The sequence below is a fragment of the Alnus glutinosa genome, chromosome 1, assembly GCF_958979055.1.
Source record: "Alnus glutinosa chromosome 1, dhAlnGlut1.1, whole genome shotgun sequence".
Lineage (NCBI taxonomy): Eukaryota > Viridiplantae > Streptophyta > Magnoliopsida > Fagales > Betulaceae > Alnus > Alnus glutinosa.
In genome coordinates this window covers 918,417-929,439 of record NC_084886.1, presented here as the reverse complement: position 1 = coordinate 929,439, position 11,023 = coordinate 918,417, and the positions used below count along the sequence as shown (strand labels likewise).

The following is an 11,023-nucleotide window of genomic DNA, read 5'->3' as shown; positions in this document are numbered from 1 at the left end:
CTTTCTTTTAGGTAGAAAGGCTATCTGAAAGAGAAAGAGGTATCGCATTCATGTGAGAAAGACGCGTGCTCATCCGCAGTCGGGTCTCATATGACGTAAAGTATGGGCTTTAGCTCCACTAGCCTACTGGTCAATGGGTTCAATACCACCTCGACAATCAGAAAATTTAAAACAAACACTAAAAAAAACCTCTAGCATATATTCCTTCTCAACAACAGCGCTTGTCTACGTGGACCTCTGCTGTCCAGCGACCGGGATATGTTGCGTCAATGCATGCTGATATGATACAAAAGAATATGGCACTCCCATAGTAACAACTTGTGGATTTTATTTTATTTTATTTTAAAAGAAAAAAGAAAAAAGAAAAACAGATGACAATTACTCAAACCCCGCCAGCGCAGGTACTATTTTCATCAACTGCACACACATACACATATATATAAGCACGTACGCGCGGTTATGTCACATGAGGAATAAGATCAACAACGATGAACATAGCAGTAGTACTAGGACTCTTAACAGGATGATGATACTTGATGCATGTGAATTAAACTGGACATTCGATTGCTTGGAGTTCATGCTGACCAGGGGTTTCCATGCTTTTCACATGGTCATCTGTTTGCTCATGCTTTTTTGCATCTTTGTTCATCACATCATGATCACCACCATCAGCAGCATATGGTTGAGCATCCAGCGGATACACTTCAGCAGTCCCCAACGTGGTTAAGATCACTATACTTTTTATGTGCTCCGGTAGTTTCGTCTGCTCTGCAATTAGCTTTTTGGAGTTCCTGTATAGTCCGTACAGAAGCATCTGGAGCAGCCCCAAGACAAAACCCACGACATTTGGGAGCTATCAACAAACAAAGATTGACAAATTAATCGCTCAAGCCTGATGAAAGGTTATACGAAATGGCCGGGGAGAGAACTTTACAAATGGCGATTAATTACTTACAGCAATGCAAATGTCCTTGAGGAAAATACCATAAGCAAACCACATTATGGCACTCAATGTAAGGAAAAATGATAGAGTAAACGGCATAAACTCAACACTCCTTGTTCGAATTACCTGTGCCTACAAATAAATAAAACGAACATGAAAAATATTAATTGGTCATGGCCGGTATGATCAGGTGAAAATTAAGTGTCTTAATTATAAATGCTTCTATATTACTATATATATATATACACTCACCACAATGCTCAGGGGTGCTGCGAACACACTCACAGAAATTGCAACACAAATCCATCCCAGAACTTGGACACGGTGTGAATCTTTCACAAGAAAGTGTGAAGAGAGAGCGATCAAGGAGAACAATCCCATGTTCATACAAACAAATACTTTGAGAGTTAAGTTCTGCAATCAATTAAAATTCAACATTAAATTACAACACGTACAAACGGCCGGGTTAATTATAAAATCATATATAGTTCCCGATTTAAAAGAAAGAAAAAAAAAAAAACATTTACGATACTTACCCTGGGAGCCTTTGGTGCGTAAGAAATGTACATGGCGATGTAGATCGTCTCTATGACACATCCAAATGCGTTGATGGTGATGAGAAGCTCCGCATCTTTTTTGATTAATGCGTAGTACAACCAAAGCATGGAGCTGAATAACGCCACCAGATATGGCACCGATTGGAAACCCTCAGTTGTTTTCTTTCGGTAAATTCGATAAAATGTTGGCCTGTAATCAATATATATATAATTATCGTTCTACTCATTTTGCTTAAATCCATATTTATGAAATAAAAAAGGCAAAGCATGTATATATGTACTTACACTGGAGCCAGGTACACCAGGAATGAGATAAAGTTACCTACCAATAAGCAGAATAGAAGTTAATTGATTAGCTGCCAGTAAACACAGTTGGACATATAACACCTACTTACCAGCAATAATTAATTTTAATAGTACACGATATTCAGTTGGACAAATAATTAAAATACAAATATTTTTGGTCTTAGGATGAGGCAGGTGGATCATCAACTTGATCACACCATTATTCATGAATAAAGAGTGGAATATATATATATATATATAGTAGGTATATATATTTACGTTGTTACTAAAAATGTTAACACCCAGCTGTATGTATGTTAACCACAAGCACAATTAATTAGGGAAATCATTTCATTTCACTTATAAACCAAACTATATCATTTTTAAAGTATGGGAAGACGGTCCAGGAGAGTGAACAACGTACGAGCTAGAAAAACTGGACTCAGACGATCGATTTAACCAAAATAGAATGATCAACACATACGACTAGAGGCCATAGGACTACGTACTAAGAATATGAAACCTACCAGAACTATTCTTCTATTTACTTTTAGAAAGAAAGACGAACACAAAAGGGCGATGAATATCCATGCATCATCGTATATACATTACCTAGGAGGCCAAAGGTAAGTGTTAACGGGTGTTGACTGTGTATGAGTGCCATATCCCAGATAACAAAAATTTCCAAACTTCCTCTCTCTCTCTCTCTCTCGTATGGAGAAAACAAATGCAGGGCCTCAAGGGAACCCTAGCTCTCTCTCTCTCTCCCTCAGCCAAGCCACAACCTCATGCAGACATTGGAGGTGTGGTGAGAATGCATGGGGTATTGTAGGCTATATATATATACGGGGCTTCACACACACACACATTTATATAGCAAGCAGGGGAGAGAGAAAAATTATAAGAGTGTGCGTATTGAACTCATTCTGGGTTCATGGCTGGTGGGGCACTAGTAGGTAGCGTAGCATAAAATCGTTCACTCAACCACAATTCCCACCCCCACGTGCGCCCACTGTCGTGTGTGATAAATCCCCAGTCAAATGCCGTGAAAGTACAGTGCTTTTTGTCGTTCACAGTACCACGTAAGGATATAGGAGAAGTTACTTTAAGGTCATTCTAGGTCGATCAGGAAAGCACGCGCCATGAGAGAGCGTGAGACGGGGTTGAATAGGAGCAAGATTTTTACGTTACAATATCATAATGCGAAAGCTGCCCCGCGTAGAGCTCGATTCACGTGACCTCTCCGAACGCTGCTTTTTGTAGCCGTTTCTCTCTATCTCTCTCTCTCAGCACAAACGGAACAAGCGCTGGCCGAGTCGGCCCTAAGTGTCATTTGGACACCTCTCTCTCTGGCTTACACGATGTTCACAAGAGCTTTTATTACTTTCATTCTACCTGTCGTTTGTTTGTTTGTGTGATTGTGTTGCCATGCAATTAAAAGGGTTTCGTGTGGTATAAGGAGTGTGATGATCTGGCGGCTTTTTTCTTCTTGAAGCTAGCTAGCCAGCCTTCGTTTATGCGGTTATGTACGAGAAGGAGGACAAAAATGATGATTGTTGTTGTTATTCTTTCTTGTTTTTATTACCTTACCTCGTCGGGATTTGTTTGGGAATGTCAGGTGGAGGCCAATTTAAGGCCATATATAACTGGTGTTGACAGAGTTTTTACTCTCTAAGGATGTTTTTGGGGGTATCTGACTTAATAATTTCTTTTGCTAGTTTTTCTCATGTATTGCTCGCCAAGTAAGATGGAGTTTCTCGATCATCTCATTCCTTACCCATAATGCTACAACTCAGACCCGTTGATATTGCGTCACTCATTTGATTATTCAATCATTTAGACAAAGGTTATTGTTTACTTTATTATCGGGAAAGGGGAAATGAAGTGATGGCAAATTAAAAACAATATTATCTAGCGGCTCTTCTGCGCTTTATACACTTTTTATCAGCTCGGGAAAAATGAATGATGGGAAAAAACCAACGTTAGGCTCTTCTGCCCTTTTTCGTGGTTTGATCTTTTACTTTTGTTGACGTATGGTTGCCACTATATATGGTTTATTCAGCGTCCAATATTAAACTTTATTTCTCGTCAATTGGACAAACCCTTCCTCTAAATCGACAATACTCCTGTTAATTATATATTCAGATATGCTTTTAATTACATTACTCATCTAATCTTCGTACTGATTGCCTGTTCGCATGTGATAAAATAGGTTCTGTACAAAAACAATTGTCGATATATATCCTTACTAATCTTCCACTTAATTATATATCGATAAGGTTTTCTCTAAATTGAGACGAAAAAATTAATACCTATCCTTTAGGCATATCTGTCACTCGATCTCATATGCGACTAGATTGGAAAAATTATCATTTATGATTTAGAGAAAAAACTTTTTGCATTATATATATATATATATATATATACACACTTTAAACAAAGTTCTTTAAAGTCACTTTTTAAGAAATTGTACGTGTCGTCTGTCATCAGCATTGTTAAAATTTATGCCTGAAATTTTCATTATAAAGGTATGTATGATTAATTAAGAAGCAGCTTTGAAAGAGTAGTTCCCATATGTTTTACTTTGGTACCGTGCCGTGGTTGTAATTAAGTCAACTTTTCTCAGGATAAGAGATCGAGATATGCGGGATTTGACGCAAAAATCAAATGTGTTTTCCGATCTTTTTATTACGTATGAAGGATCGATCGAAGATAAGAATCATCAATCAATCAATCAAAAGGCTGCTGATCAATCTTTTATCCCTGCCACCGAGGCCCCCCCAACAATATCCATGGGTGGAATCAAATACTTTATAGCCTTGATTATTGGGTTCGAAACAATTGGAATCCTATCTCAGCTGATATATGTGCGGAGTCATCTTATTTTAATTAGTCCGAGACGTACACCAGGATTAGTGATTAACACGTGTTCTATTGCTCAAAGACATCACCATTTCACAATTATTAGGATCGGAAGATAAGGTTGGATAAGGAAGACTGCAGTGATCATGAGCTTTAATTTGTGAGAATGAGAAAAGCTTCAGCTTTGGTGCATTTTTAATCAAAAAGAGAAAGCGCTACTCATGATATCTAGATTATCATTTTAAAAGCATCAGTCAAATTACACTTAAAGTTTCTAATATGAGACTTACACTTATGAGTATGCCTCCAATCCCCTTGTCAAAAGCCACGTTATGCAAATGCTTCAGTATCATGTGCCCTTATTAGATTGTGTTGATACTATTTTAAACGATCCAAAAAGAAACGCTATCACGCACCATCACAGTAGGCTCCCGTCCCTGACGATCCACTGTTTTGTATTTTTGTTGCTTTCTATTGAATTCCCACACTGTTATGGGTGTTTTTTTGTTTTTATTTTGTGTTCTGGGTTATAGCATCGTTGGCAGATTTCCTACAACCAGATCGAACTGGTGTGCTTCCTCCCGCTCATGATCGTTGATCCACCGATATCTTGAAGTTTTTAGATCTGATGTTTTTCAACTTAGATCTACCAACTTTAAGAGGCCTCTCCACCTTACACTCCACTCCATCGAATTTTCGGTTCTTTCCCCTTCAACCCAACATCAGCCGCTTCGTTGCCCGGCACTCTCACGCCGGAGCGTGCAGCCCACGCGCCAGATCTGGTCGCTGTGCGTGCTAATTATCACTGTTACCCGTCTTCTGGACTGATTAGTTGTGGTTTTCCACCACCGATGCTTTGTGATTACTTTATGTTTTTTGTTTTTTCTTTCTTGTAATTTGTTTTACTGGGTTCTGGTCTCTCTTGGAGATCCATTCACTGGATTTTTTGTTCTGTTATTTGTAGTGCCAGTTCTATTTCACATCCAAATCAGTGCTCGCCCATCCCTTTCAAAGGGGTTGTTTTGGACCGGGTTGAAGGCCTTTGCATGGGTCATGCCCCTGTTCACCACTGATTTGGTCTCTAATCCGCTTTGCGTAGACCAAGCCTTGGCTTTGTTCAAGGTAGATAGGGCTGGAACTTTTTTAGTTCTTTTGGAACTGAAAACTCACCATTCTCTCATTGGTTACTATTTTACCTTACTTTGGCATTGCTTTTTCGGATTTGGGTCTATTGTTGGGGAACCCACCCCTTTGTTCTTTTGTTTGTAATCCTTTTTATTGAATGCAACTCGTACTTACAAAAAAAAAACAAAAAAAAACCCTATCATGCACATCTACGCTATCGTTTTAAAAAAAAATTGTCAATGTAGAATTTTTCTAGATTTACTTATAATGTCCAGATGCAACTAGTTAGTAAGGAACAAATTATATTCTTAACACTCGTGTTATTCATCCTCCCAATACAGGGCCATGAATAGTATATATAGTTTCCTATTAAGAACACGTGGCTATGTACGAAAGACATGAGAGAACTATTCGACCAAGGTATATTCTTGCTAGCTAGTCCCCGGTGACCGCCATTGCAATGTTTCAACTAATATATTAATCGTGTAATAAGTGCAAATAATTTGATTACGTGCAAGAAGGAGGTGTTTTATTCGCTTTAACTTATGCTAATTCCAATTAACATTTCGTGCAAAGCTACGTTATTCCTTTTTTGGTTTGCATTAATTAAGAGAAGTAGCATTACCATATCATATCACATACAAGCATGAGATATATAAGGAAACATTGATGCAACTGAAAGCATGCAATTCACTCGACCCCAAAATTTCCGTACACAATCTCTCTCTCTCTCTCTCTTTCTATGCAATACAAAGTAAAGGGGCACAACTCTTCTAATTGATTTAATATGATAAAATGACATTTTAAATGGATAATTTCACTTATAACTTCTGAACTTTCATCCATTTTAAAAGAAAGTACTTAAACTTTAAAATGTCTCAATTTATGATATTCATTTTTCAGAAAGTTTCAATCTCAGTCATCCGTTAGAATTTTTCGTTAAATCCTGTCAAAAATTTCAAAATACCCGTTATTATTTTTAGGAAAAAAAAAGGAAAAGAAATGTTAGGATTTAAATGTTGATTAGAATTTAACGGAATTTGCAAAAATACCAAAGCCTGAATATTTGAAAAAATTTATAATTTTTTTTTTAAAAAAAAAATAAATACAAAGATATTTTGGAAATTTTGATATGATTTAACGGAAAATTATAATGGAGGACTGAGATTGAAACTTTCTAAAAAAAATGGATATCCTAAATTGAAATGTTTTAAAGTTTAGGTACCTTCTTTTAAAATGGGTGAAAGTTCAGAAGTTATAAGTGAAGTTGTCCATTTAAAATGTAATTAATTATCTTTGTATTTATTTTTTAAAATATCTCTGTATTTATTTTTTAAAAAAATTATAAAAATTTCAAAGATTCAGGCATGATTATTTTTGCAAATTCCGTTAAATTTTAACCAACATCGAAATCATTGTCTTTTTTTTTTCCTAAAAAAATTAACGATTATTTTGGGAATTTTGACAGAATTTAACGGAAAATTCTAACGGAGGACTATGATTGAAACTTTTTAAAAAATGAATTCCTTAAATTGAGATGTTTTAAAGTTTAGGTACTTTCTTTCAAAATGGGTGAGAATTCACGGGTTATAAGATAAATTCTCACCATTTTTTTTTTAAAAAAAATAAAAATAAAAAGAAGAAGAAGAGAAAAGAATCATGTGAAATCTGATAATTTAATAGTTAAAGAAAATTAAAACAACCAGCTTACAGAAACATGGAGGTTCTATGGTGTAGTGGTTAGCACTCTGGACTTTGAATCCAGCGACCTGGGTTCGACTCCCGGTAGGACCTTCAATTTTTATCTTTTTATCTAACTTTTTCACTTTTTAACTCTCTAATCATTTTTACCCTCTGTAAATTTGTAAATTTTCCAGTGGCCTAATTTCTTCCCTCATCTACTTCGATTTTCTTTCATTATCCAAACAGCGAATAAGCCGGTAAAGTAAAACACACGAACAATGGAGAAATTCAAAACCCTAGAAATCGTTCAGAAGACACCGAACTCCGGCGTCTTCCACCTCTACCTGAACCGCCCGTCCCATCGCAACGCTCTCTCCCGCGATTTTTTCTCCGAATTCCCCAACGCCCTCGCCGCCCTCGACCAGAACCCCGACGTCAAGGTCGTCGTCCTTTCCGGCGCCGGCGCCCACTTCTGCGCCGGTATCGATCTCACAACCCTGGGCTCGATCTCCGACAAGTCACTCTCCGGAAGCGACCGAGGCCGCGCCGGAGAGAAACTCCGGCGGGAGATCAAGTTACTACAGGACGCGGTCACCTCGATTGAGCGGTGCCGGAAGCCGGTGATTGCCGCCATCCATGGGGCGTGTATTGGCGGCGGCGTCGATATCGTAACCGCCTGTGACGTGAGGTATTGCACGGAGGACGCGTTCTTCTCGGTCAAAGAGGTTGACTTGGCGATCACTGCGGATCTCGGGTCGCTCCAGAGGCTGCCCGCTATAGTCGGGTACGGTCACGCTATGGAGCTGGCTTTGACGGGTCGGAGGTTCTCGGGTTCGGATGCCAAAGACTTGGGTCTGGTTTCTAGAATATTCGGTTCTAAGGAGGAAATGGATCGAGGAGTGACACTTGTCGCTGAGGGTAAGCTTGTCTTTTTCTGTTTACTTTACTTTATTTTTTGGTTGATCGATTAAAATAGTGCTTAGTGGAATATTTAATCTTAGAATGCTGTTATTGAAGACGCTTTTTGGATATAGCATATTGCAGTTTTAAATGACACAATATGTTGTTGTTGTTGTTTTTTTTTTTTTTTTTTTTAGAACAAAATAGCACGTGCTATCATTAATACTGCAAACAATCTATAGGCTTACAACTTGAAAGTAAGGGACCTGACCCCCAACTCTCTAAGCCAGAAGCTTACTAAAACAGCTGCCTAAGCAGAAATACAAATTTTACAAGAATGACATTTGAGTTTCTCTTACAATAACGCTCATTTTCTAAATAAAGATGGCTAATCTAGCAATTTGTCAACAAATATTCCCATAAAATTTGATCCAAACACAAGTAGGTTGAGATCGGAGACAAACAAGATAAAAAACACAAACACAAAAAGCAGAAAATCCAAAAACAAGTTGCCGGCAGTGGGAGAGGGGGCTGAAAACCGCCGGACGGCGGCGCGTGTGGGACACGCGCTGTCACCGGACCCACCCAAACGAAGATCCGATGCCGGAGAACCTGATGCCACCAAGCACGGCCCGAAAAAAGGTGGAGCGTGACCACACACGCACCAAGGAGCAGAGAGCTCCCAGGCGTGTGTACACCACGCGCCGATCACCAACGACTGATACGACTGGTGCTTGCGGCGGCAGGGGCGGAAAACGCCGGGGAACGCGGTTGGGGGGCGCGTGTCGATCAGAAATCGGCGGAGATGTACAGATCTAGCTTCCAAAATCAAAAGAAAAACAGTGAAAAAACCGGCCAAAAAATCTCATCGACGACACTTTGGCTCGGCCACTTCCCCAAAGAAGATATTTTGAGATTAACAATCCTGCCAAAACGAAAGAAAAATTGATAAACAAAGCCACCATAGCCCAAAAAAGCTAGGGAATGGTCAGCCTCCACCGGATCTAGTTGGGAGGGAATAAAAGCTCAACAACCCTAGAGGTTGGGAGAAAACTAACCCCACTGGACCAACTTATGGAGAGCAAAAAACACCTTGATTCACGAGGAGTCAGAGGGAAATCAGCACTGGGAGGGGGAGGCGTGAAAACCACCCCCTCCCGGTGAAAATCATGCTCACAGGGGAGGGGCTCTAGAAGAGAAAAGAGAGGGAAGAGATTTTTCCTTTTTGTCTTTTTAAGCGGCCGTTGACAAAAAGAATTGTTCACAATATGTTGTTAATTATATGGACTTTTGGTAAGAAATTTGGTACTAATGAATAAAGTTCACATTATCTTAGTACCCATATCTTGGTAAGATATTTGGTACCTCTAGCATTTCTTTATTCAAAAACATACTAGGTTGAAACACGCTGATTTTACACAATCCTATATATAAACAGAGATGTTACACATCTGTCCTTTTACCTATTTTTTATCCCTCTTTTGTAAATTTATTATTGAATTGACTACATATTTGTTCCATGCGGTCTCATATATTCAATAGTAGATTTGTTTATTTTTTTATATAAAATGGGACAAAAGATGAAAATCAAACATTTTTCATATATAAAAAGTAGTGCTAGATATACAATTTGTCTTTTAACTTTTTTACACATTTCTTACCCATCTATATACAAGAGATTGAAACCAAATATTTTTCTTTCTATAAATAATCAAATATGTTTAAATATTCAAAAAAAAAAAAATAGCATAATCAATGTATACATGAAGTACATAAATCAGATCACCCATTAACTAATTTAGTGGTATTTTTCGATGAGAAATGTTTTTGCTTTTATTCTTTTGCACATCTTTTGTCCATCTTTGTATAGAAGATGTATGAATCTACCATTGAATTTGTGATCCCACATATTCAACAATGAATATACAAAAAAAAAAAAAAATGTGCAAGATATGTGTAAGAGATGAAACCAAACACAATTCTTTTTCGAAAGAGAAGACTACTCATCAATTTGCTTCTTTCCTTTTAGTAGAATGTGGTGTGTTAGGATTGGTAACGGCATAGATGTTGAGAATTTAAAGCTATCTTGTCTAGAGATCGCAATGAGATGAGTTGGCAGTGACAGAATACTTGTGTGACTAGTGTTCCTTGCTACTTCTTTTGGTTTAATTTTGTCTATCTCAGTCCCCATACGATACCCCCTAAATATGATTAGCACTTTTTCGTTTTTAAAATAAGAAGACCAAAACGAAAGAAATTGAGGCAGCATTACAACAAGTTTTAACTTTCTTGTGAGAAAGGGAAATATGAAACCGGAAAAGTTAGAATAGTAATTGAAAGGTAGAATCTGTGTTTGGGTGCCCAATGCTCAAAATTGATCGTTTAACTAAATTGATACTGGATGTGGCAGGAATTGCTTCTAAGTCTCCCCTCGCTGTGACCGGGACGAAAGCAGTGTTACTGAGAAGTAGGGACCTGACTTTGGATCAAGGGTTGGATTATGTTGCCACTTGGAACTCGTCTATGCTGGTGTCCGACGATTTGACAGAGGCAATCTCAGCTCACACCCAGAAAAGAAACCCTGTTTTCTCCAAGCTCTAATGGTGCATGCATTCCAGAGTGTTTATTTATTTCCTTCTGAAGCATTAAATAAAGCTAGCTTTCTCAA

The 11,023-nt window shown here is 38.1% G+C and overlaps 2 protein-coding genes and 1 non-coding gene across 3 annotated transcripts; 2 read left to right on the top strand and 1 right to left on the bottom strand.

The window, feature by feature from the left end:
* Positions 1-308: 308 nt before the first annotated feature.
* On the bottom strand, positions 309-2,607 carry LOC133858592 (bidirectional sugar transporter N3). The gene is made up of 6 exons (XM_062294071.1): positions 2,398-2,607; positions 1,786-1,822; positions 1,480-1,690; positions 1,196-1,357; positions 956-1,075; positions 309-853 (listed from the first exon to the last, which is right to left on the bottom strand). The coding sequence occupies exons 1-6, from the start codon at positions 2,447-2,449 to the stop codon at positions 548-550; spliced, it is 888 nt and encodes a 295-aa protein (XP_062150055.1). The 5' UTR covers positions 2,450-2,607; the 3' UTR covers positions 309-547.
* Positions 2,608-7,494: 4,887 nt separating this feature from the next.
* TRNAQ-UUG (transfer RNA glutamine (anticodon UUG)) lies at positions 7,495-7,566 on the top strand. The gene has a single exon. It is a non-coding gene; the product is annotated as a tRNA-Gln (tRNA).
* A 95-nt stretch (positions 7,567-7,661) lies between these two features.
* On the top strand, positions 7,662-11,023 carry LOC133858375 (delta(3,5)-Delta(2,4)-dienoyl-CoA isomerase, peroxisomal). The gene is made up of 2 exons (XM_062293833.1): positions 7,662-8,373; positions 10,766-11,023. The coding sequence occupies exons 1-2, from the start codon at positions 7,734-7,736 to the stop codon at positions 10,954-10,956; spliced, it is 831 nt and encodes a 276-aa protein (XP_062149817.1). The 5' UTR covers positions 7,662-7,733; the 3' UTR covers positions 10,957-11,023.

Bases quoted from the DNA above. Each gene is read 5' to 3' on its own strand.
- LOC133858592 (XM_062294071.1), bottom strand. From the start codon at position 2,449: ATGGCACTCATACACAGTCAACACCCGTTAACACTTACCTTTGGCCTC. The intron at 1,691-1,785 runs GTAAGTACATAT...TATTGATTACAG, and splicing joins CTGGTGTACCTGGCTCCAGT to GCCAACATTTTATCGAATTT. The intron at 854-955 runs GTAAGTAATTAA...GTTTGTTGATAG, and splicing joins TCAAGGACATTTGCATTGCT to CTCCCAAATGTCGTGGGTTT.
- LOC133858375 (XM_062293833.1), top strand. From the start codon at position 7,734: ATGGAGAAATTCAAAACCCTAGAAATCGTTCAGAAGACACCGAACTCC. The intron at 8,374-10,765 runs GTAAGCTTGTCT...TGGATGTGGCAG, and splicing joins AGTGACACTTGTCGCTGAGG to GAATTGCTTCTAAGTCTCCC.